Source organism: Anguilla anguilla, chromosome 2 (genome assembly GCF_013347855.1).
Source record: "Anguilla anguilla isolate fAngAng1 chromosome 2, fAngAng1.pri, whole genome shotgun sequence".
NCBI classification, from domain to species: Eukaryota; Metazoa; Chordata; class Actinopteri; order Anguilliformes; family Anguillidae; genus Anguilla; species Anguilla anguilla.
Window position 1 is genome coordinate 68,916,915 of NC_049202.1, and position 25,888 is coordinate 68,942,802.

The 25,888-nt window shown below is 39.5% G+C and overlaps 3 protein-coding genes across 35 annotated transcripts in view; all 3 read left to right on the forward strand.

Annotated features, from left to right (window-relative positions):
• Nucleotides 1–25,888, forward strand: part of LOC118221546 (hemicentin-1-like) — a 221,066-nt gene that overhangs the window by 33,304 nt on the left and 161,874 nt on the right. The gene's annotated exons all lie outside the window — the stretch shown is intronic.
• Nucleotides 2,311–25,888, forward strand: part of LOC118221550 — a 29,485-nt gene continuing 5,907 nt past the window's right edge. Inside the window, exons 1-5 of the mRNA XM_035406739.1 lie at nucleotides 2,311–2,512; nucleotides 3,575–3,651; nucleotides 4,460–4,798; nucleotides 5,863–5,931; nucleotides 6,693–6,824. Of these exons, the coding sequence (XP_035262630.1) occupies nucleotides 3,582–3,651; nucleotides 4,460–4,798; nucleotides 5,863–5,931; nucleotides 6,693–6,824 (610 nt within the window). The 5' untranslated portion in view covers nucleotides 2,311–2,512; nucleotides 3,575–3,581. The remainder of the gene's footprint in view (nucleotides 2,513–3,574; nucleotides 3,652–4,459; nucleotides 4,799–5,862; nucleotides 5,932–6,692; nucleotides 6,825–25,888) is intronic.
• On the forward strand, nucleotides 17,530–25,302 carry LOC118221552. 7 transcript variants are annotated; one of them, XR_004764132.1, is made up of 13 exons: nucleotides 17,530–17,942; nucleotides 18,602–18,767; nucleotides 19,138–19,386; nucleotides 19,473–19,556; nucleotides 19,656–19,721; nucleotides 20,952–21,012; nucleotides 21,109–21,159; nucleotides 21,411–21,477; nucleotides 22,015–22,037; nucleotides 22,544–22,693; nucleotides 22,841–22,901; nucleotides 24,813–25,026; nucleotides 25,194–25,302. XR_004764132.1 is itself a non-coding variant. In XM_035406743.1 (8 exons), the coding sequence occupies exons 2-8, from the start codon at nucleotides 18,602–18,604 to the stop codon at nucleotides 21,453–21,455; spliced, it is 657 nt and encodes a 218-aa protein (XP_035262634.1). In that variant the 5' UTR covers nucleotides 17,530–17,942; the 3' UTR covers nucleotides 21,456–21,556. The 7 variants fall into 7 exon arrangements, 2 of the variants coding, with proteins under 2 accessions (XP_035262634.1, XP_035262635.1); XR_004764133.1 differs by having other exon boundaries at nucleotides 25,240–25,302; XR_004764134.1 differs by lacking the exons at nucleotides 24,813–25,026; nucleotides 25,194–25,302 and adding an exon at nucleotides 23,064–23,657 and having other exon boundaries at nucleotides 17,531–17,942.

Consider the following 25,888-nt stretch of genomic DNA (forward strand, 5'->3'; position numbering starts at 1 on the left):
TATGCAATTTCCGTGTCCTTCCACTGTTTTCATTGGGTCCTTCACACGGAGGTCACGTGCTTCCTTTCATCTCCGTGGAGATCGATGGTGGAGATTCCCCAGCTTGCTACAGTCCGGTTCTCTTGACTTGAAACCGTACAGTCTCTGCGTGAAACCCTGCTTGAATGGAATGCTCTTATTGGCCAGTTGGTGGCACTGTAGCAATGGAATTTAATTATCAGTATTTAAACAGCCATAACTCTCGACCACGTTGCAATATTGAGCTAGCTGGTATTGACAATGCTAATAAAATATCATCAGCATAAAGACTGGCTTTGAAATCATGTCCACACATATTAATAGCCATTATTTCTTCATTAGATATTATAGCACAAGCAAGAGCTTCTAGTGCTAAAATAAAATCCTCTCGTGTGGACCTGAAAAGGTGAACGGGTAACATAGTTTAAAGGCGATTGGTTCATTGTAAAGTGCCTTAATCCACTGCGTACATACTGACCCGAAACCAGCTTTAGCGAGTGAGCAGCATAAGTAAGGCCACTGTCCTGTCAAAAGTTTTTCAGCCTCCAGCGATATTGTTCCTGCTGGATGCTGAAGGGAGCTGGCCTCTTGACGTCAGGTGAAAGAGCCTCCTCGTATTGCTAGAAGTGCGGCAGCCTTGAATGAGGCCCACCGGACCCTGATCTACTAAAGAGGGCACTGCTGTACCTTCTACAAAACCAATTATTTATTTATTTAATGCAAGTACACAGTCATTTGCAGAATCAGTTGTGCTGGAGAGGTTGGAAACAGACCCGAATCAGGGGTTAGTTGGGGTTATTTGGGTCCTGCACATATTGTGTTTCTGGAGTCTGAAGTTCCACCATTAAATTATTTTTTATTTTCTAACATGTTCTCCTTTATTTGCAGTTGAGTAATTTTATGTTTATAATCCAGCCTCTACAGGTAGCTTTGAAGGCTTCCCATGCAATTCGGATGGATGAGACAGAATTAATGTTTATGGCAATGAATTCAGATATTTCTCTATTTAATTAAATGTATTTGTCATTGTTGGGCTTCTTAACCAATCCCAGGGGTGAATTCAGGCCTTTGAAAGGGGGGTACTGGTTTTTTTACTGACTGGTGAGATTTAGAAATCAATCTCAAACAAGAGCATGTTAAAACCTAGTATATGGCTGGACCGGGTGACCAACGGTGTGACGTCATAACTCGGCAGACCAATGGTGTAACTTCCTCACTCAGTCACTCCCTCAGTCACCACCGTTAAACTAGCAAAAGTGGATTTGGACACGCCCTAAATGCATTGCGCCATGCGCTTTAGACCGTGACTTAGATCGTTAAAATATAGCCTCTAGTCTTATGTCTCTGTGGGGATTGAGCCAGAGGATCAGCTAAAGCAGGCAGGATGGCACAGGGAGTGATCACAGGCAGGACAGCACAAGGATTGATTACAGTGCTGGTGGGAGCAGGTGCCAGACCAACTGCAGCAGATCCACTCTGATAGTACAGGCCATATGTAGACAGTGTGACAAACACACACATACACATGAATGAACGTACACACACAAGCACTGTGTCTGTCAATTGAAAAATAATCCAGGTGGACTGGAAACGTGCTAGGAGTAAGAAGGCATACAAATACAATCACACAAAAGACAGCAGCTGAAGTCATTTCATAATATGTCACAATGGCTTCAATTATTATATATAAATTAATCAATATATGATCCAAAGATGAATTGCATTTAATACTAAATTAACTGTAATTAAATCATGTGTGCCCCAACAAACCTGAGGAGACTTCTTAGCCAAATTAAGGTTTGACATTGCAGCAGCATTACGTGTACCACCAGGTCAAGATTTTACAAACTGGGGGAGAATGACATGTGAGAATATGGGGAAATAAATAAAATAAAATAAAAACCAGAAAAGAACCATTCCAAATAAAATAAAACATTCTAGTTAAGTTTGTTGTCATGGTAAAATAAATGAATAAATGAATAAGAAATGGAGCTACAGAAAAGGGGAGATTTGATTGGTAAAAAAATATGGACGTGCTTGTTACGTCCCCAGCCTCTGCTTGCCAGGGTAGTGCAGGTGGAGGTAATACCTAATTGCTTAATTGCTTGATTGCCTCCACCTGCCTGCAGTATGAGGCTGGGGAGATCTTTGGGGTTTCTTTTGTGTGGTTTGCGTTTGGTAGGTTTTTGTGAAGACTCTTATTTTGTGAACCTTGTGAGGTTTTTGTTTGTTTTAGTTTGTGTTTTAGATTAATACATGTCTGCGTTTGTGTTTTTAGATCAGTTTGTGTCAGGTTTTTGGTGATTTGGACTTGGTGTTTGTTGCGGCCCTTCGAGCCGGCCGTAACAGTGCTGAACGAGTCCCGATTGGTAGAGACGGGAAGATTTGACTAACATGAAACCGAAAGTAACTAAATCACGAACAAGCAGTTCGTTTTACACAGCAACACGGAAAGGACTTGGCTGTTCATTTATTTAAATTCACTTGCATTAAGGTAAGGGAAATATCGAATTTTCTATTTGTTTTCTTAATGCACAAACTGTTTTCTTTTTTACTTCAACTTGCTAGCCATATCCTCGAAATATTATTATGAATTGATCGTTTCTGTTTTAATATCTCGTTAGAATCTCTAAGCTATCTGGCATGAACGTAATTTTCAGTATTTTAGTTGGTGCTCTTGATAACTGAACTTCAATCACACGTGTGCGATTCAGTTGTGTGTTGGACAGAGGACGATTGCAGTGGGTGAAGATAATGCCCAGGGAACATTTGTGGTGAAAAGTCGGCGAAGCTCTATTTTTATACAGTCTATGGTGAAGCTCCATCTAGGCGTTCAGCTTAAAACGTAACGTAGGCTACAAGGAAAAGTGAAAGTTTTCTTGCTGACTGGGATGTATTTTAGATTGCTGGAATATTTCATTACCCATAAAAGATTCTCACAAAACATATTGTAAATCAACAGCAACATGCCGTATATAACAGCAAAGTAATGTTCATAAATTAACATTTACCCTGTGTTGAGGTTGCGCAACTCCTCACACACCAATCAGAAGCCAGTGCCTACTGTTGTTTGGCAGAATCTCATGTTCAGGTTTCTCGCCCTGCAGGAACTACTGTAATACGGAGGAATCTCGGCCCAACATCATTATTGCACTGAATATTTAGCCATAGATGTTGCAAACCATTTAATTTGATTTAGTAATGGGAATGATTTCCTCTAAAACATATGTTTTAGAGGAATAAGTAAAGAATAAGTAATGGCCACTTAATTGTTTATGTAAAGACAAAATCTGGGTTCACAGTGTGGGCTAAACAAAGTTTATTTACAGATTACTCATGCTATTGACATTCATGAATTTAACTTAAATCTGTTACATAATTGAAAAGTCCTGAAGTAGTTTCATCAAATTATTTGCTATGTATTACATTTCTTTTCACTGCTAGCTATACAAATATGGAGTAAAAAAGAAAATCCAACGTGCTTTTCAGTCAATGGCAATGTTAATACTACTCAGTTATACCATAACTTGTTTTTCCTTTTCGTCTTGCATTAAAGGAGAAAAATGGCATCTGTCATCTGGATTCTGTCTGTAGTATTGTATGCTGAATTCATGTGTGCAGTGTCTGCTGACAGTAAGTAGTTTTTTTTTTGGTCTATCACATGTAAAAAGTCCCTGTTAAATTGAAAGTGAATGCATGAATTTATCAGAGATTCTTTGAACAGGTTCATTTGCTTTTGAACTGTGAACTGGAGACAGTGGCAGACGGATCATTTTATTGTCAGTAACAACGAAGCGGTTAATTTTCTGAATAAATATTAAAACGAAGAGCTAATCATTCCCCAATTTTGTATTAGCATTACTTATGTGTGCATAACACAATTATGAAGTATTTGCTTATATGCAGAGTATTTGAACTTGTTTAAAAATGTAACCGTAATTATTTTTGCCCCAAGTCAGAGCATATTGTCAATGTAAACATTACTTAACATGATCTGCCCAGATGCTTATTGAAAAGCACAGATTTTGTCAAGTGTGCTTACAAACTCCACTCAAAAAGCTGTTGTGATTTACCTCTAAAATAAAGTGTATTATTGTACTGACTTCTGGGATTATTTGCTATTAAATCATAAGTATTGGCATGTTTATGAATTAATCAAATAAATGAAAAGCTTCAAGGTAAAATTTCCTCCTCTATTTCAAGCTCACGAACTGGTCATGTTTAGGCTCATGTCTCACGTATCACTGTTCATTGTTTGGATGCGGTTTCAGTCATAGATTGGCTTCGCTCATAGATTAATAATTAAACTATTTTTTAACTCGTCTAACTTGTTGAATTGCTTTCACTCGTGTTTTTGTCCTGTGCAGTTTGTCTGGCCTGTTTTTTGTTTTTTTCCTCCTCCCCTCCATGTTTTCTGATGTTGTCTTGTTTATTTTTGCAGGGTTGTTCTCCCTGGATTGCCAGGATGAAAACCATGGTGTCCATGGCAAGGAATCTTTATTGAAATGCTTTCTGAATTCTGGTGGGAGAAACGAGACAGTCTTACGGGCATCATGGTGGCAGCCAGGAGGGAAGCGTCCTTTAATAATGTTTATAAATAACAAAGTTCTAGAGCCGGAAGATGCACGATTCTCCTTTAAGCAGTTACAGATGTCTGGCAGCAGCATAGACGTGTCCTTTCTGGTGAGAGAAACATTGTGGACAGATGAAGGGAAATATGAATGCGAAGTTGCAACTGACAGCGGTGAAGCCAAAGCTGTTGTAAGCCTTTCTGTCACAGGTGGGTATATAAAATATAATAGTGATGTACATTTTTATATTTCATATGATGAGAAATGAAAAGGGAAACAGACCTTAGAACCTCCATGTGCACCTTCTTTAAAACCTCCAGGGCCCTTAGGTGTTAATATTGCCTTTTGAGTCGAGACTGAGCTGTGGCCATGTCTCTGACCCAGGTCCAATCTGTTTGACCCAGTTGTTTGGAAGCATACCTGATGGGTGGAGGGGGCAATGTGGTTGGATTTCAATGTTTAATAATTTTGACCACCGAGCAGGTTACAGAACAACTGTTGATGATGGATTCAACTGGAGTACTTTGATTGCAGCAAATGCAAAAATGTAATGAGTCTGTGACAGGTCACTTTAAAATTCACACATTAAATAATTGTTTTCACTTGAATGTTTTGAGAGGCATACATTAATGCCTTTGTTCTCCTGTGGTGCACACAGTGAAGTTCTATGAGGGTTCTTTCCCTGTTGTCCCGGCTGCAATTTTGAGATTGCGTGTATGTGCTAAATTTTAAGTTCTAAAGAAGAACTCTCTTTATACGAATTACAACTTGTACTAAAATTATACACCCCAAACTTTAATTTACACCTACCTTATCAATGCCAGTCCTCTTTCAAATCCATCATACGGTTGATGCTTGATTCTCCCATTCCCACAGAAAAAGTCCCTCATTCTAATGCTACTGAGGCAATGAGCCAAACCTATAAATCGTCAGATTTCCTGGAAATAGTTTCCAAAACTTAACCATTTTAAAGGAATTTTTAAAAAGCTGGAGAGAAAAGGGGATCTTGTATAAGAACTGTAGTCAATAGCCATGATCCATGGAGAGCCTAACGAAAGAAAAGCCAGAAATAAGTCAGATTTTATGAGTTTCTTGTTTTATTGTGTTGTGTTCAGCTAGGGTTAAGATTAAATGGCTGTTGAAAGCTTGGTACTAGTTCATAATGAACTTTGTTTCTGATAACAGGCTGAATGACTTAAACAGGTGGACGCGGTGGGTACACAGTTGATTTTGCAATGTCAAATGTTAATTGACCTTTCTTTTCACCATCTAGCCACTTACTCCAAACCAGACATGAGCTCAGTTCCGGAGAAGTACCTTCAGGAGAGAGTGGAAGTCACAGGTAAGAATGATTTATCTCCTCCATCGGTTTCACTTTCTGTGATGCAGTCTTCCAGCTGCCTTGAAGTTAATTGTTTCCCCCCCCGCTTCATCTAGGTACACTGCAAAGGGAACTCTTTTCACTGATCATTTTTTTTTTATCAACTTCCTTATCCAATTCCATCAAACTTAGTAACGGCCAGCGAGCTACCTAACACACTGCTGCAAAATTATTTTCATATGCTGATCTGAGTAAATAAATTCAGTAAAATATCTCGGGGACAAAATGATTTTCTGACAGTGCAGGGACAGATCATTCCCATACGTATATAAATCTGTCCCATTTGTAATCAGCGTATTCTACTGCTCACCTGGCACACCACTTCAGAAAAAACTGGTTCCCCTAACGCTCTTGGCTGTCCTCGTTCTTTCTTATTGAGTTGCCTTCTGGGGTACTGATGTAATAGCCATGTAAAAGATTGGTTCGCTGTTTCGTTGTATTTATCTCTGTTTGCAATGCTAAGTGTCGGTTGTAGGGTTAACTTTACACCTACTGCTTATAAATGGACCTTCTGTGCCTTAATTTATAATATAAATATATAATATTCCTGCGACTAACGCTCCTGTTCTCCACTTCTGTCAGTTGCGGTGGATACGTTGATTGTAACGTAAGGTGATATATAGACCTGTTCAGTTCCCCATTCTCAGGATGCTTGTTCCTGGCTCTGTGCGGGCCCAAGTTGATGGGTGGGTTTGTGTTGTGTTGTCGTCGTGTCACCACAGCTCCGGGGAAGGTGGAGGGAGACAGCACAGCACAGACGGGCAGCACGGCCATTGCGGTAGTCTCCGTCATCATTGGATTTCTGCTGTGCGTCCTGCTGATTTTGGCTCTGTTGCGCAGACGGCGCACTCAGCGTGAGTACAGACATGGTGTTCAGCAGGAATCTGCACGGGCTGCTTCAGCCAAGCAGCAAAGCAAAGGCTTCAGCTCCCCCTCCTTTTTCCTGACTCACTTCCTGTTTGGCTCAGAGGTTAGGGAAATTTTGTGATTTGTTCAAATTGGAATGCAACGCAGTCAAGTGGTCGCACAAATGCACACGCGTCCTCCTCTGATCCACAGGTAGTGTGAAATGGAAATGAGCCTTAATAAAAGTGGCAAAAAAAGGAGGTCTGTGAAGAATTATTAAACTGCCAGTATTTTCAACAGTCATTAGGAGTAATCACAAATGTGTGAGTACTGTTTAGACATGGGCGCAGTACTGTATATAGATACCTGGATAATGTGAGGGTCTAAATTATTAAATCATTTCATTACAGAGGCCCGAAGGCCATCAACTCACCCCATATTGGGTATGATTTTGTTTTTACGGTAGCTATTAGTCATACTGCAGTGGTTTCTCAGACTCTTGAACTTTAATCTGGCTTTAGTCAGAAACATCGCTGTCACAGTGGACATAAATGTATCAAAATTGTATAACTGTGCAAAATAATATAGCCTGGTGAAGTACAAATAAATTTAAAGACAAAAAGATGCCCAATCCTCTTCCTGGAGATCTACTATCCTGTATGTTTTCAACCCAAGCAAAACATCATCAGCTAGAGATTTCTTTGAGCTGCTAATTTGTAAAATTGGGGTTAAAATTAGAACCTACAGGCCAGTTGATCTCCAGGAACAGGAGTGGGCAGCCCTGCTATATAGTGGATAAGCAATTTACTGGAATACAGTAAAATTGTGATCCATTCTGTAAAACCATTGGAAATCTGCTGGAATGGAGGGACTTCTTTCCTACATTTCTTTTGACTGCATCACTTTTGCGGAACCTTCGTGGAATCTTTTTCTGTTGGCTGTATGGCCCTCATAGAAACTGATTTACCTTTGAATGTCTAATTGAAGTTGCCTTTTCAAAATAGTGGCACTCAAAATGTGTCAGCCATAGGGAGGTGTTTTCATGTTTTAATCTTTTACTGGTGCGTACAGGGGACAATGCAGCGTTAGGGGCTGTGGTGTATGACTCCACAATCAAACTGCCACATTAAGTGGGGGGAGAACCGGTGATCTGGCTGCCAGAAAATCAGAGAATTACTTACGAGACATTTGCATCAGAATTGCCTGATGAATCCCTTCGCATCAGTAACAGACAAAGAGCCCTGACCTACTGTAGAGGACTTGGTAGATTTTAATAGATCTAATAATGGGTAATTAAAAATATATATATTTTATAAGCAGGATGGGAATAGTGTGGGATGTTTGGCTTCCATTTGGCTTCAGTTCACTGTCATCTGTCCTTTATTTTCCATTAACGTTTTTCATTTTATGTCATCTGGGAATTTGGGAATCTTCAACTTTCAGTATCCTGCAACTCTTGTGAGAAACAGACAGGCCTTTTGTTGTGGGGAAATGGGCTACATAGAGTAACCTGTCCATCGACCAACACAGGCACTATGTGTACTGTACGTATAACCTTCTCTCTTCTGCCTTTAGGGGCGAGGTATCCAGAGGGTTCAGACATGATGGAAGAAGGTAATTATTTCCTGTTCCGTCACAGTGCCCTAGTCAGTTGGTAATGTCTCACATTTTTAACGTTTCCAGGCAATGCGGTGGATAACAATCTCTTCTTGTTCAACAGGTTCGGCAGGTTTGAACGATATGACGGAATCTGTGCCTGGACCTTTAAACAAATGAAGTTGGATTATTGCTGCTTCTTCAGGACTGTGTCTAATCCTTATAGTAACAAATCGCTGCACATTCTGGGGAAATGGAGGAATTTTACTTTTCCTTTCTGTGTGTCTGTGAACTCAGAGAGAAACTAATGACTCTGCTCCAGCTTTATTTCTGATTGGTAGTTTGTCATGGCAGTGCAATCAAGAATGCTCTGGTAATCCCCTGTGATGAATGTACTTTCGGTGGCTCTTTACAGTTCTACCAGACTAAAAACAGACAGCTTCCCTTTTCCACCCAAAAAGAGCATCACGTCCTCTTTTCATTTCCTGATATGGAACCTCAAACTGAAGTTTGTGGAGACACTGCATGCAAATTAGTGATGTGAGAAAATGTAATGCTCAACATGAAGTATCACACAAGTAAAATAACACAAATAAAATGAGGGAAAAAAATAACAAACAGGGCAACACAGTTCAGTCGAATTGTGGAACGTGATCACAAACTATTTTACAAAATGTCAAAAGATACAGAACAATATAATACAATAAGCTTGTATATAGTGCTCATTGTGCTGTGCATTGAAGAGGCATTAAAATAAGAATCAGCATAGGAACAGGCCCCTGAGAACAGGCAAGGCCTAGGCCGTGTCCAAAACTGCTTACTTGCCTACTACTAAGCACACTGGATAGGAAAATTACGTACATAAAATTTTCAAAAAATGATCTTGATATATTTATTTGGGGGTTCGGCTGAATGTACGTACTTTTCAGGAAGTAAGTCATACTTTTTTTTTAGGATGCCTCACAGAGGAAGAAGCTATCTTTGGGTCCCATCAATCAGAGAGCAAGCCTTTTTACTGCAAGGGCTACTTTGCACTACTCATGACACTTCTGCAGTACGACTGAAAAACAGTGAGGAATATTTTTATAAATATTTTATGTTTAGTCGCCAGTACATATTCTGAGCACCTCTTGTTAGGAGGCTGTTTTGGACACGGCCTTAATGACTGATATGTTTTGGATTTCGGTTACAAAGACATGGTGCAGAGCAGCCTAAACCTATGCCTCGGATTGCTTTGCTGTGAGGTCTGTGTCTGCAGACCGCAGAAACAGGATTTCCAAGATTTGGAAGTGCTCATAAGTGCTTTATAGGTAGTGAGGAGGAAGTAATTCAACCCTAGTTTAAAGGGGGCAGAACAGCAACCGCGGTGCAGAAAATGCTCTGCGCAGCATCTGTGACAAAGAACAGTGTCAGTTAAACTTGGAACTATACAGTGGATCCCAACGTGAACTTTGTTGTCGCTAAATTAACACTACATTCCTAAGAGTCCAGGACACCAACAACAAAGCATTATAATAATTCAACCTGGTGATTGTACAGGTGTTACCTCTGCATTCGCATTGTCATTACAAGGGTTGGTCTAAACTTTACTGCATTGTGCAATTTAGATGAAGTTAATTTGGGCCCCATTGTTGCACTCCTTGCCTTTGCGTTCTCACTGAAGATATTTTCGGATGTGAGTGTGTACAGATGTTTTCTGCTGTACATGTAGAAACATGATCGCTATTCCTTGAAGTCTGTGAACTAAAAAAGTAGCAAGATGGTTTCACATGGGGGATCATTTGATCTCCTAGGAACCCTTACTGATTTCAGTGAAGAATTGTTGGATGTTATAACAGTTAACCAAAAGAATGAAAATTCAGCTTCTGTTTTTCAAGCATATTCATTTTTTCCCATTTTGGATTAAAAAAAAAAAAACCTTTTTATATCATATGTTCCATTCACAATCTACTTTTGCAAATAAAACTGTAAATAGAAGTAGTTGATTTTTTGTTGTTTTAAATGTTTTAATCACTGCTGAATTCTGAGTGTTGTGATCGTTAACACCCTTCACCCCTGGTTTAAATGTTGTGATTGTTATAATGTATAATGTATATTTTGGCTTGAATGGTGGGATTGTTAACACTCCTTTCTTTTTGCATATGTACACTAATTCACATGCTGCAGATTTTGGGTGATGGGTCATTTTTGATCCAAAATTTACATCTGCTTGTTTTATATTTGTATTGATAAACTGTAAAAAACTAAAATTGATGTGTGGATTCATAAATTTTCCACAGTGCATTTCTCTTTGTTTAAAACTTTCTTACTTTGTGGTGCTTCTAATATATTGCTTCTATACTTTATAATGCTGTTTTATTATTGGACTAATTATAATCACTTGATTGTGACGGATTCTTTAAAATGATAATCAGGATTTGTTTCGTGATAACACCTTTGATTACAATGCAAGTTCGTTTATTTACAGTAAAATGTTTTATAATTTAACAAAATGTTTATTTGTATTTTCTTATTTGTTTCAGTAGCGTATTATATACAGGCAGGGCATCTAGGTTTTTCCAGAGGGAAATGAAGGTCAAATATAATAAAGCCACTTTACATTTTAAGTCATTGAAAAAGCAGGTCTTCACAATACAGTTTAGCAGACGAACAGAGGCTGTTATTACTCTGATAAATGGATGCCCACTGTGGGTATTTCTGCAGTACAGTACACACTGTTGGTATTTCTTAATCTGTCAAGTTGCACAAAATAATTTCTTTCAGCAGCCATTTTAGTTCCTGGAAAAAAATGTTACAAAAATATGTGATGACAAATTTTTTTCTTACACATCTATGCATGAAATAAAGGCATCCAGTTAAATTAATGTGACTGAAAAAGGCACCCATTGCAATCTGTACAATAACACACTGTTTCAGCTGCAGTGCCTTGCAGATTTTTCGGCCTTCGCAATTATGAACAAAAATTTCTGTGTGAACTGCTGCATTGTGTGCTAAATTAATAAAATTACTCAACGTTAAAAGGTCATTCATTTCCCGGAAAGTTAAATGTCTAGTGTTTTCAGTGCTTTGTGCATCATCCCTTTTCTTTTTTCCACTGCAGTTTTTTATTTAGAGAAAAATAGAAAGACGCAAATAACCAAGAGCAACAATAAACACGGACATTTGGCCGAACAAAACAAACGCTCACAAAACATCATCTCTCAATATCAGGCTATTGCATGAAGAAATGATCTAATGAATATCCCAGGCCATCTTGTCCTGTATTGTAATCTCTGAGGGCCGAGGGCCACTTTCCTCAGTAATAAGTGGTAAATGGACTGCATTTATATAGCGCTTTTATCCAAAGTGCTTTGCAATTGATGCCTCTCATTCACCAGAGCAGTTAGGGGTTAAGTGTCAAAGACACTTTGACACGCCCAGGGCGGGGTTTGAACCGGCATCCCTCCGTCTGCCAGACAATCACTCTTACCTCCTGAGCTATGTCGCCCCTAACTCCATGACAGGCGTAAGCCAGTTATCTGAGCTAAAACAGCCCAGTTTGCACCCTTTCCAGTTCATGAGTATTGCACTTCCCGAAAAGCTAATGCAATGGCCTGTGGTGTAATTCACGATCGGATATTTTCTACTCCCTAATAAGTATATTTTAAGTGTATGTACTGGAATGCAAACATTTAACATCATGCATAACATATCGTTTACTTCAGCCAAGCATTTATGAACGAGTGGACAATCCCACAATAGGTGGATGTGATTAGCAACCACAGCCATTCCAGCACAAAAATGAGATTTGAATCCAACTTGTCCAAAAAAGTACATGGTGTAATGTAGGCCCTGTGCAAGACCTTCATCTGAATGACTTCATATCTCACAGAGTTGGATAGGGAGAGTTACTTTCCCAGTCCTTCCCATGGATAATGTTGCAAATGTAGGAAAGACTCTGCAGTTTATAGCTGAGGCCGTTCCTCTAACAGCAAGCAGTGTATCTCAACTTGTAAATCAAGGTTGCTCTTTGAACTTGAAAAACTTCAATACCCTTTGTCATGGGGCATTTCATAACAGATTTCAAGTACATGTATTGTGATAACACAGTGTCGTTCAAAGCAAATCCCGAGTTCTCCCACGTCACTCCTCTGCTGAGGTCACTGCACTGGCTATCGGTTGCTGCCAGGATCAGGTTCAAAGTCCTGACCCTCGCCTACACTACAGCCAGCAGGACTGCCCCTGTCTACTAAAGTAGGCAGTATACTTCGTACGAAGCAGAAATTTTTGAGCAAAACGAAACAATCAGAACAACTGACGAACAAAAAGACGCGGTGTTGTGTGTTCGTACAGTGCAGTGTGCGACGGCCTCCAGGGAGAACTTTTCGATAAGTTCTTTCTTGTTCTCCGACCTCCCCCTCTCAGCTATTGGTCCAAATATCACATAGTTGGTTACGTCACAGTTGCGTTCAGAGGGCTGAATTGACATGCTAATTTACGGAGTCAACACCAATCTCTCTTCTGTAGAGATGGGAATTCTGTGACTTCCCGCATGTTTGATGAATGGTGCAACTCGTTTCAGCAAGTCATCAAAACGCCTAGCGCACATTCGGAAATAAGAGAAAGTGGACCTTACAGGACATGATTAAATTCTGCACACTTGCTCGACTACTCCGCTCTGCAGCAGGGCACCTTGCACCCCCATTCGAGTGAAGGGTTCTCGCTCACCCCCATCACGGAGCTTCTCCACCCTTGCTCCCCAGTGGTGGAACAATCTCCCTGTCCCTCTTCGAACCTCTGTCTCACTACCCATCTTCCGGCGTGGTCTGAAGACAAATCTCTTCCGACTATACCTGGACTAACTGCCACCACTCTGTGAATCATTTCACTTAAAATTTCCTTTCATGCCACTTATGTTAGGCCTACATGTACCCCCATTCCAGCACTCATTGTAATTTGTATTTTTCATTTTCCAGAGTCTTACCTCTGACAATGAATAAAGGATTACTCCATATTGGACATGCGGGTAAAGATGCTCCATTGATGGTTAGTCACTTGTGTGCTATTCCTCACTTCACAAGAGAATTAAATTAAGAGACTGTCCATTTTAGCATTAAACTAAAGGTGGTGGCACAATAGTGATGCTATAGATTAATAATTGTTACATTCTGAACAATTCCTCTCCTTTAGCCACTCCCAACTGCCACCTTTATGTCCAAATTTCTATGCTCAAGACAAGGGGTATCTTGCATTATATGACAAGCAATAAAAACAGGCACACTCAGCCCTACTTTTTTAAAACAATGAATTTTTAATTCTCACCCTTCCACAAGAAGCCATAGAATAGTTGATCGATTTCCTCATACCAGCACTGTGGGAATTTGAGTGGAATGGTCGACGTACAGAAAAAGGAATTCTAGGTAAAATATTCACCATAGCCCAGAATGATAGAGGCAAAACTGGGCCATCTCTTGATATCACCCATATAAAAAATAAAGAGAGCAGTGCCAAGGTGAATTAAGAAGCAATGGTGATTACGAGTGATAGCTTCACTTCTTACCGCAATTAACTTTGTACCCAGAAAATTGTCAAAACACTTTTATAATGTTCAACGGGTGAAATATTGAGCTAGCTGGTATTGACAATGCTAATAAAATATCATCAGCATAAAGACTGGCTTTGAAATCATGTCCACATCGTACTCGCAGTATACCGAGACACTTCTAAAACAAATTATAGGCCTACTGTTAGGTTACAGTGAATACATGTACATAATAAACAGTAATTAAGATATGCGTTATATATTATATACATTAAACCCCATGAAGCCAGCATTACGCCCGGCTTATTATTAGCCTAGTACGGAGCACTAAGGTTGTTATCTTAACGTAGCTAAGTGCTGCGATGTAACCATAGACTTATCGTCTGTTAATTAAAACGACTCGAGCCTACAAGTGGTAACATCTTACAAACCAACTCGTTTCCTAAATAAAGGAGGTCAGGTGACTTGAATTCGTGGTGTGCAGGTTATGCAATTTCCGTGTCCTTCCACTGTTTTCATTGGGTCCTTCACACGAAGGTCACGTGCTTCCTGTCATCACCGTGGAGATCGATGGTGGAGATTCCCCAGCTTGCTACAGTCCGGTTCTCTTGACTTGAAGCCGTACAGTCTCTGCTTGAAACCCTGCTTGAATTGAATGCTCTTATTGGCCAATTGGTGGCACTGTAGCAATGGAATTTAATTTTCAGTATTTAAACAGCCATAACTCTTGACCACGTTGCAATATTGAGCTAGCTGGTATTGACAATGCTGATAAAATATCATCAGCATAAAGACTGGCTTTGAAATCATGTCCACACATATTAATAGCCATTATTTCTTCATTAGATATTATAGCACAAGCAAGAGCTTCTAGTGCTAAAATAAAATCCTCTCATGTGGACCTGAAAAGGTGAACGGGTAACATAGTTTAAAGGTGATTGGTTCATTGTAAAGTGCCTTAATCCACTGCGTACATACTGGCCCGAAACCAGCTTTAGCGAGTGAGCAGCATAAGTAAGGCCACTGTCCTGTCAAAAGTTTTTTTCAGCCTCCAGCGATATTGTTCCTGCTGGATGCTGAAGGGAGCTGGCCTCTTGACGTCAGGTGAAAGAGCCTCCTCGTATTGCTAGAAGTGCGGCAGCCTTGAATGAGGCCCACCGGACCCTGATCTACTAAAGAGGGCGCTACTGTCCCTTCTGCAAAACCAATTATTTATTTATTTATTTGAAGAATAACTAATGCAAGTACACAGTCATTTGCAGAATCAGTTGTGCTGGAGAGGTTGGAAACAGACCCGAATCAGGGGTTAGTTGGGGTTATTTGGGTCTTGCACATATTGTGTTTCTGGAGTCTGAAGTTCCACCATTAAATTATTTTTTTATTTTCTAACATGTTCTCCTTTATTTGCAGTTGAATAATTTTATGTTTATAATCCAGCCTCTACAGGTAGCTTTGAAGGCTTCCCATGCAATTTGGATGGATGAGACAGAATTCATGTTTATGGCAATGAATTCAGATATTTCTCTATTTAATGAAATGTATTTGTCATTGTTGGGCTTCTTAACCAATCCCAGGGGTGAATTCAGGCCTTTGAAAGGGGGGTACTGGTTTTTTACTGACTGGTGTGATTTAGAAATCAATCTCAAACAAGAGCAGGTTAAAAAGTATATGGGTGGACCGGGCGACCAATGGTGAAACGTCATAACTCGGCAGACCAATGGTGTAACTTCGTCACTCAGTCACTCCCTCAGTCACAGACATTCGTGTTTGTAGGGCTGGCCCCGCTGTTGCTGTCCAGCCAAAAACCAAAGACATTGTATTAAACAAGGCACCACTGCTTACCAACCCGCAACCATCAGAGGGGAATCAGTTGAGAAGGTAGAAACAGCTTGGGGTGGAGATCAATGACCTGCTGAAGTTCAACCAATGTGCTCAGTCAAAATACAGCAAACTTCAACAGTGCCGATAGTTTTTTTAAGGAGACAGAGCTATTTTAATGTGGACAAAACTTTAACGGTTCTCCAATGCATCTTCTCTTTTTGATTCTTATTTATATTTGGAAATACGAGAACACAAAACCAGAGCAAATCGGAAAAAAGCAGTGAGACTGGCTAGTCGAGCCATAGGGCTGGGACAGATTGCAGTAGATGAGCTCATGGAAAAGAAGGTCACACAAATCATTTTTGCCTCAGGCTACTCACTGCGTGGTCATCTGAGGATACATAGAGGGGCGGCTTCTGCGCAGAATAAGGACAAAACATTACGCATGCTCCACCATCCCAGCAGCGATAAAGCTCAATGAGCTCTCCAGCAGATTATACTCTCGTAAACAAGTAGTAGAAAATTGGAAAGTAGTAGCAAATTGATCACTCATTGGTTCAACTTTGTGTATTTACTGTCAACGTTTTTTTTAAAAAGACTTTTGTGTTGCATGTTGGAGCCAAATACGTCTGCCCATTGTTTACTGTCTGTTGATGTTTTTAAGTCCTTCATATATTGTGTGTTGGAGCCAAAGGAATTTCCCCACTGTGGGATAAACAAGTGGACTAAATAACCAACATCTGCTGAGAAGGAAATGCTTCAAAACTCATTCGACAGGGTAATGACCCCAAACACACCCAAGGGACCAAAAAGTGGAATGTTCTTGACTGGCCGAGTGAATTTCCCAACGCAAAAATATCCCCAAAATGAACAGAAACTGAAAATCGCTGCAGTCCAGGACTAGCAGAGCATCACCAGGGAATCTGTGTAATGTCTGTGGGACACTGACTTCAGGCAGTGATCAAATGAAAATTACAAAATTTGATGACTTCATTTAAGATTGTGTTAAATTGTCCAATTACATTTGGTCTCCTAAAATGTCAGGACTATGTATGAAAAGGGCTGTAATTTCTAAATGGATCATAGGATATGTAAACACCCTCAAAGCTGACCGTCTGCACTTTAACCTCGTGATTTCAATTCAAATCCAGTGTTCTGAAGTACACAGCCAAAATAACAACAAGTGTGTCACTGTCCAAATAATTACGGACTGCGCTGTATAATAATGAATCTGAGAGTTTTACACATTTTGATTTAAGGAATTGTATATAAACTATATAAGCAAATAATCCGAATATGAATTATGTATTTAGAACAACGGGTAAACAACAAGTTACGGGGATTAACTACACCTCATATTGTTTAGGGCCATTGAATTCTAGAGCTCTTTAAAATCAGCAGAGAGAGCGCCATCTGCTGGAAGTGGGCAACGAGATCGGCATCTCTGTACGGCCATCTACACCATTCATTTCTTACTTCCTGGTGCATTGTTGCACTCTGCTCTGTTACGAGAGCAATCGGACAACTGAATTTCCCTCGGGATTAAAAAAAATACCTACCTACCTACCTACCTACCTACACACACACACACACATATATATACATATATATATATATATATATAAATATATATATATATTATAAAGAAAGTGTATATATATATATATATATATATATATATATATATAAATATATATATATATATATATATATATATATATATATATATATATATATATATATACTTTTTTCATTTAAGGATAGGTTGTGTTTTTTGTTTGTTCTTTGATGTTTGTACACATTAAACCAAAACACAAACCGGATAGATCATTTATCTCCTGTTTCAAGTCAGCTCATGTTTGACTTGCGTGGATTACTCACAAACGTTAATAAGCAACGAAACGGCAAGCCTACCCCCACGTGGCACAGTGGGAATAGACCTACCTAGTAAAATGCCGTTTGGGTATGTTCACCTACGCACGCCCACTATAACGCATTTAGCCTAGTGAATCAGATTCGCTAGTATGCGGTTGGTTTGATGTCAGGATAAACATGTTTTCAACACATGTACACAAATGCCAAGTTACTCACACATTCAAAGCAGTTCGCTGGAGTCAAGTTCTTTCAGTTCTGCGACGAGAAGAGAACGGTGTGAACAACGGAACTTTTTAAAGCGAAATTGGTGGAGGTAGGTTTCTTGAACATATGAATCTAAAGCCGAGATATGTCAGTGTTTTAATACTTTCAATAATTAAAATATAACATATTAACAAGGAAGCTATTGTAATGGTTTGGTGAGGGGATACTGTCTGTAGAAACTTTGTTAGCCTTGGTCATTGTTACTCGGTGTCGCTTGCGCAAATTATTATTGAATGAGGGCGAATATATAACATGTTAAAGACTATCATAAGGTTAACTAGATGTTCTGTATATGGATTTTACAGCCTTTCCCCCGAAAACCTTTAACGCCCTTATAAGTGATCATCCATTTATGATGCCAAAATCATGTTTCCTTAAACCGTTTTCTTTGTTTACATTGGCTATTTGTTTGTTGCACCACAGTGCCATTGTTTGGCGATACACTAGTTGGAAGCAATATCCTGACATTTATTCTGCAATAGTTTCCCAATATCTTTGATTGTCATATGTAGTCGTTGGGGGGTGCATATACCCCTGGTTAGGAATTAGTGCCTTTAATCCAAATTTAAAAGCTAGAAGGTGTATTTTTACTATCTAAACAAATTAGTAACCCTTGCTATGAAGTGAAATCATGACCACTGTCCTTTTAATTGCAATTTGGAACACACAAATGTTACTGGAAATAACATTTAAATCTGTATGTTTTAGATGCATATATCCATCTGGAAAGCTGATCTCCGCCATATGAAAGAATGCAACACGTGCTGCCAGCGTTTATTCCACTGCCCACTGTGCCCAACCTTCAAACCATCGAAGAAGGCAAATATTCAGAGGCATGTGGGAGCCCATGCAAAAAATGCAGTGCATTTCAAAGGTATGCTGATGTTAAACCCATATTCCTATCGATTTGAAATGACACCAATTCTGCTCTCCTTTGTATGCTGAAAAGGTAGCATTCAGATGACTACAACAGAATTTGTACAACTGGAATTTTATTAGAAAGTTTAAAATGTACAACATTGTTAATCAAAAGTTATATCTGGGTGGATAAATTGGGAATATGCTCTAGAACACAGTTTGTCATAGACTTATGCATATATCTTTATACTTTGCTTCCTACCCCTTTTTGTTTTGTTTTCATTGGAATTAAGGCAATAGTTTTTAAATTGGAGAAAATGTATCAACGTGACAATGGATGCTATGTATCATTGCCATTAAGCATTAATCCTGTTTCTATCTTTTAGACAAATACATCTGCCGATGCAGGTTGCCATGCAGGACTGAGGCTCATTATCACTGCCCTTTATGTGAGAAGACCCATATACTTCAATATTTCAAGAGACATTACAAAGACTTCACATTTAATGTGTGTGTGTGGATGAAACAAATGGCATATTTGAAGTTTGAAGAAGTGGTCATTAACATTAGGCTATTTACTTTTCAGGTGGGTAATGGCTACTTTTGAGCTGATAGAGAAAATCGCTCAGTCAAAGGTATAGCATGTGCTACTGAATCTGAATTATTTTCCCTTTTTAGTTTCTGTTATGGTGTTTCAAAGTTTGCATGTACCACTTTTTAGGGGAAGAGCATTTACATTGTGGATTTGTATGTCACCCCAACTTGGCTACCTCCAAGCAACTGTGATCCAGTGATAAGCCTTCCTGTAAGCATTCCATCCCTTACTTCTATAAAAGTGATTTTGATGCGTTGTTTTCAGAACTTTGGTCAGACTGTTGTATACTGTATATTTCACCCATATCAGAGCGATGCTCAGTGGAAGGATGCACTTCTCTTCCCTCTGTGGACACCTGGGCACTTCCAGTTGTGTGTAAGTACTATTACAAATGTCACTTGTAGTGCAATTTTCTGCATCCACGAGGACTGCCGCTGTGGCTACTTTGCCAAATTTATTTTATTATTTTTTTTGTAACCTGTGATTGCTTCCTGTTTCAAATAATCGCTTCGCATTTTGAATGTAATGCTTGCTAAAACTCCAGAGTGACCATTTGATTTTAATTCTAAATAAATGTCATTCAGAACATTTATTTTCAGATGAGAACTAGTCAAAATATTAAATATAGTACATCAAATGTAATGCATTGAATAATGCAAATTAAAAGTTTATACTGATAAATTAATAATAAAAAACTCTTCTGTCTTCGCTTAGGAAGAGTTGAACAATCAATATGTGTGGTTGTCTCTATTTTCTTCCAGAGATGTAGTTCACATGTTTGTTGGAAGTGGCTGTTTCCCAGATAGTGACATTTCTCTGAAAAATCAGTGTGCAAATTTTTCACCAACTTGACCATTTGACTTGAATAAAATAGGAAACCTGTTGACCCGCTATGAGCATGTGAATGCGCATTTACTCTGTTCATATTAACAAGGCTATGTTCTTATGGCCTGTGTGTGAAGTGTGCTGTCAGCGGTTCTCGATAAGTTGTAAGGTTGTGCCAAGACCCTTTCACTTAAAGCAGGGTGTACTTACCAAGGGCCTGATTGAAGACCATGATTAGTTAATGAGAAGAATCAGCTGTCTTAGAGCTGAAACAAAAACCTACACCCACAGCAGCCTTTTTTGGATTAGATTGGACAACAAACAAATCATTGAGGATCTTAAAAACAATCAGTATGAAGTATAATATTGGCAATTTCATAAGTTGTTGCTGTGCCAACCTTTTGTTATTTTGAGAGAACTCTGTTTAAATCTCAGGTGTCAAACTCCAGTCCTGGAGGGCTGCAGTGTCTGCTGGTTATTTGAGTGTTCTTGGCATTAATGGTTAATTTAAGTCACTGATTGCCTTAAGAATCCACACAAACTGTTCTCAGGGCCTTAACTGGCAGCTGATTGAAAGGAAACCACAGAAATCTGCGGACACTATGGTCACCTGGGAATTTAGTCCGACACCTCTGGTTTAAATTGTCAGCCTTTAGTATGCTGAATCATTGCCAAAATTTTGCAAGATCAGCTTTCTCAACATTTTTTTTTAACTGCTCTTGACGGTGATGCCTAGATTCCTGTGTATTTAACATTACATTGTGCTTCTTAAATCAACAGGGATCTTGCTAAGAGTATAAGCCCAGGGGACTGGTTGGAACAAACTGGCTTTGACTTGGAGGTATTACTTGATGTATGAACGTATTGTCATTATTAGTGGTGTAAAGGTGGTTTTCATGAAAGAAATACAATCTTATTTTCCCTTGTAATATTCCAGGGGTTTCCAACTCAAGACTTTGGATGTGACTGTGGAATCTTCATGTTGATGGTGAGATGCATTCTATCGTTTGAATTTTTAGATTCAGTCATTAAAAAACCTCATTAAAATTCAAAAATGTTTCATTTGCAGTCTGCCTTGTACGTGGCACTGGATGCCCCTTTTGATTACACCATAATAAGTAACTTTTTGATTTGTGATCAAATTAATACTACAGGTATCACCATCTGTCAAGCCATTTTCAAAGGTGGCATATTACGTATTTCAATTTCCATTACTCATTTTTCTTTCTTTTTTTTTAGTTTGATGTGCCCCCTCTTTACGAAAATGGTGGTGCCTCCTTCTAATGGAGAACTTTCAACTGGACAGGTATGATTTACTTGTGTCTTCATAAATCTACATTAAGGATGGGATGTCATGGTTCTGTGTTTTCCTGTCTGTGTTTCCCTTGTTGGGCCGCAGATGGCGGCACTTCTGTTGTGTCCTGCTCCCCCCTGTTAATTGTATTATTGTCTCGTTATTCTATCATTGTTCCCACCTGTGTCTTGTTATCCCCTCCTTTTCTGGGTTGATTGTTTTTTGAGTTCACCCGTGTCTTGTTACCCCCTGTCTATTTAAGTTCTTTGTTCCCTTGACTCGGGTGCTGGTTCCTTGTGTTTGTTTGACTTGCATGTATCTGCCTGCTTGTGTGTGTGACTGTTTCCGCCTGTGTGTTTCTGCCTGTTAGTTCCTGCCTGGTTTCTGTCCTACCTGTGTTCTGCTCTGTGCGTGTTTTGAATTGAGTTTTCTGTTTTGTGTTTTTTGGTAGTGCTCTGCGTGGCCTTTTTTTTTTTTTTGTTTTTTTTTTTTTTGTCCCCTGTCATGCAAGTAAAGTCTTTGTTAATTTTCCCTTTTTTCCCTTATCAGTGCTCAGAAGACACAGGGAAGAGGTGGGTATACTTTTATTAACCAACAAAATAGCCTTTTGTACAGTCTCTGCCATCTTTATGCACTTAAATTGCAACCCATAGTAACGAGTTTTACATGCCGCCAATAATTCCTCTATATATAGTCTGTTTTTAAAAGGATTATTTCTAGTGCCAGAATCTCAAACTGCTAATTATAATGATAACAAGAGGTGCTGGCTATTGACTATTCTCTTCTCAGAGTAGATACCTTCCTCCCTCACTCTGAGCAAATCACCAAGACCTCTGTGGCCCCCACCACAACTGCCGCTCCACCCATCTCTTTTTGCCCCCTCCTTCACCAGTGTCTCTGCCCATCCCCTCACCGATGACTTTGTGGCCCATTCCACCAAAGGCCTTGCTGCCAATGTCAAAAATTATCCCATTTTGTTCACAGGGTACAAACACGCAAACAGCTCCTTTTTAGTCTCCTTTTAGATCTTCCTATTCAAGCCTGCATGTAAATATTGTAACTGTTTTTGTTTTGTCAGGCTGCCGTATCCAGACGTGCAGACCATTGAATGGGTGCAATGCTGCAAATGTAAAGGGTGGCGCCACACAGACTGTGCTGGTCTATCCCATCCTCATTTGAGGGCTGAGACATTCTGTTGTGGATGTGATGCTAGCAACACCTGCAATAGGTGAACATGTATACATGCATATATGCCATTCAAAGCTTGCACAGGGATTGTGCGTGTGTGTGTGTCTGTCTGTGGCATGTCTTGGTGGTTTTGTATTGTATAAGGATGTTTTATATTGGAACAACAAGGGTCAATGTTCTCTTTCAGAACAATTGAATTGCTGGACGTGCATGGCGTCCAGGGTCTGTTATCCACAGATGAAATAAAGGTGATTGCTATTCTTAAGCATGACCTGTTGCGTAAAAAATACAATTTAATAATTAAGAGCATTCGGACCATGTTTGCATCAGACATCTGCACTTGATACACTAAATATATACACATAAGTACTGCATATGCATGTCAATAGACTTTGTTTGCATTTTTCCAGGTAATGCTATTGCCCCTGGAACAATGGATTAATATTCTCTGACCCTGGTTACCTCTATACAACCGTGTCATGGACATAGACCACCCTACCAATTTCTGACTATTTCTTTTTGCACTGTCAAGTCTGTATAGTCTCTGTCCAATGCATGTCTTGTATCCCCTATACTGTATGTAATGTACAATGATTGAAGAATGAACTGTTAAACTTGTATTGGCATGCCAATTTTTGTTCGTCAGTCGTTCTGATTGCTTCGTTTTGCTCAAAAAGTTCTACTTCGTACGAAGTATACTGCCTACTTTACTGCATGTATGAGAGAGCTTTCTGGATCTAGGGCTCTCTTACAAAGCGGCGCCAAGCGCAACGGAAGTGTCTTTGCTAGTTTCAGACCGACGCAGTTGTCATTTTCCCGTCCAGGCGCCCACGTTGTTTAAATAGCAAATGTACTTGCGCCCATGGGCGTGTTGGTCTTAAAATGAGGTGTGGTCAGGCGCATTGCGGAAAGCGATTGCGGGATTGACCAGCAAAAACCTGGTTATAAGTCAATGGCGCAGTATTTTACTGTTATTTTAAGGGCACATTATTAAGATAGTAATATGCGACTACATAGGCGGGTGCACAACGCGCGATATTAAAAAAGAAGAAAAAAATACATGTCATAATGGTTAGTCATAATATTTATCAGAATTAGCTAATCGAACAGATCCGTTTCCTCTGCAGAGAAGCGTTCTTTCCTACTACTTGGCAAATACACCATTATAATAGCAATCCGCCAAGGTGCAAGCGCACCTGGCTTTTAAAGGGAGTGGGAGATGAAACTGATGGGTTTATTTCATGTTACGCCCAAAACACACCTATGATTAATTAAGAGACTAAGGACACCCCCTTTGAACCATGCGCCTTTACTTTGCGCTCAGATTATCCACCGTTAAACTAGCAAAAGTGGATTTGGACACGCCCTAACTGCATTTGCGCCATGCGCTTTAGACCGTGCGCTTAGATCGTTAAAATATAGCCTCTAGTCTTATGTCGCTGTGGGGATTGAGCCAGAGGATCAGCTAAAGCAGGCAGGATGGCACAGGGAGTGAATGCAGGCAGGGCAGCACAGGGAGTGATCACAGGCAGGACAGCACAGGGATTGATTACAGTGCTGGTGGGAGCAGGTGCCAGACCAGCTGCAGCAGATCCACTCTGATAGTACAGGCCATATGTAGACAGTGTGACAAACACACACATACACAAGCACGAACGCACACACACAAGCACTATGTCTGTCAGTTGAACAATAATCCAGGTGGACTGGAAACGTGCTAGGAGTAAGAAGGCATACAAATACAATCAGACAAAACACAGCAGCTATAGTCATTTCATAATATGTCACAATGGCTTCAATTATTATATATAAATTAATCAATATATGATCCAAAGATGAATTGCATTTAATACTAAACTATGTAATTAAATCATGTGCTGGTAAAAAATATGGACGTGCTTGTTACGTCCCCAGCCTCTGCTTGCCTGGGTAGTGCAGGTGGACGTAATACCTAATTGCTTAATTGCTTGATTGCCTCCACCTGCCTGTGGCCTAATATAAGTCCTGCAGTATGAGGCTGGGGAGATCTTCCTTGGGGTTTTTTTTTTTTGTTGTGTGGTTTGCGTTTGGTAGGTTTTTGTGAAGACTCTTATTTTGTGAACCTTGTGGGGTTTTTGTTTGTGTTTTAGATTAATAAATGTCTGCGGTTGTGTTTTTAGATCAATTTCTGTCTGGTTTTTGGTGATCTGGACTTTGTTTGTTGCGGCCCTTTGAGCCGGCCGTAACAGTGCTGAACGAGTCCCGATTAGTAGAGACAGGAAGATTTGACTAACATGAAACCGAAAGTAACTAAGCCACGAACAAGCAGTTCGTTTTGCACAGCAACACGGAAATGACTTGGCTGTTTAAGTAAATAAATTCACTTGCATTAAGGTAAGGGAAATATCGAATTTTCTATTTGTTTTCTTAATGAACAAACTTTTCTTTTTTACTTCAACTTGCTAGCCATATCCTCGAAATATTATGAATTGGTCGTTTCTGTTAATATCTCGTTAGAATCTCTAAGCTATCTGGCATGAACGAAATTTTCTGTATTTTAGTTGGTGCTCTTGATATCTGAACTTCAATCACACGTGTGCGATTCAGTTGTGTGTTGGACAGAGGCCGACTGCAGAGGGTGAAGATAATGCCCAGGGAACATTTGTGTGGTGAGAATTCGGCGAAGCTCTATTTTTATACAGGCTTGGTGAAGCTCCATCTAGGCGTTCACCTTAAAACGTAACGTAGGCTACAAAGAAAAGTGAGTTTTCTTGCTGACTGGGATGTATTTTAGATTACAGTAAGGATTGCTGTAATATTTCATTACCCATAAAAGATTCTCACACAACCTATCGTAAATCAACAGCAACATGCCGTATAACATCAACAGCAAAGTAATGTTCATAAATCAACATTTACCCTGTGTTGAGGTTGCGCAACTCCTCACACACCAATCAGAAGCCAATGCCTACTGTTTGGCAGAATCTCATGTTCAGGTTTCTCGCCCTGCAGAAACTACTGTAATACGGAGGAATCTCGGCCTAATATCATTATTGCACTGAATATTTAGCCATAGATGTTGCAAACCATTTAATTTAGTAATGGGAATGCTTTCCTCTAAAACATGTTTTAGAGGAATAAGTAATGGCCACTCAATTGTTTATGTAAAGACAAAATCTGGGTTCAGTGTGGGCTAAACAAAGATTATTTACAGATTACTCGTGTTATTGACAGTCATGAATTTAAACTAAATCGG

Excerpts from the sequence above, each read along its gene's own strand:
- LOC118221552 (XM_035406743.1), top strand. The coding sequence starts at position 18,602 with ATGCATATATCCATCTGGAAAGCTGATCTCCGCCATATGAAAGAATGC. Across the intron at positions 18,768-19,137 it reads AAATGCAGTGCATTTCAAAG|ACAAATACATCTGCCGATGC; the intron begins GTATGCTGATGT and ends TCTATCTTTTAG. Across the intron at positions 19,338-19,472 it reads TTAGGCTATTTACTTTTCAG|GGGAAGAGCATTTACATTGT; the intron begins GTGGGTAATGGC and ends ACCACTTTTTAG.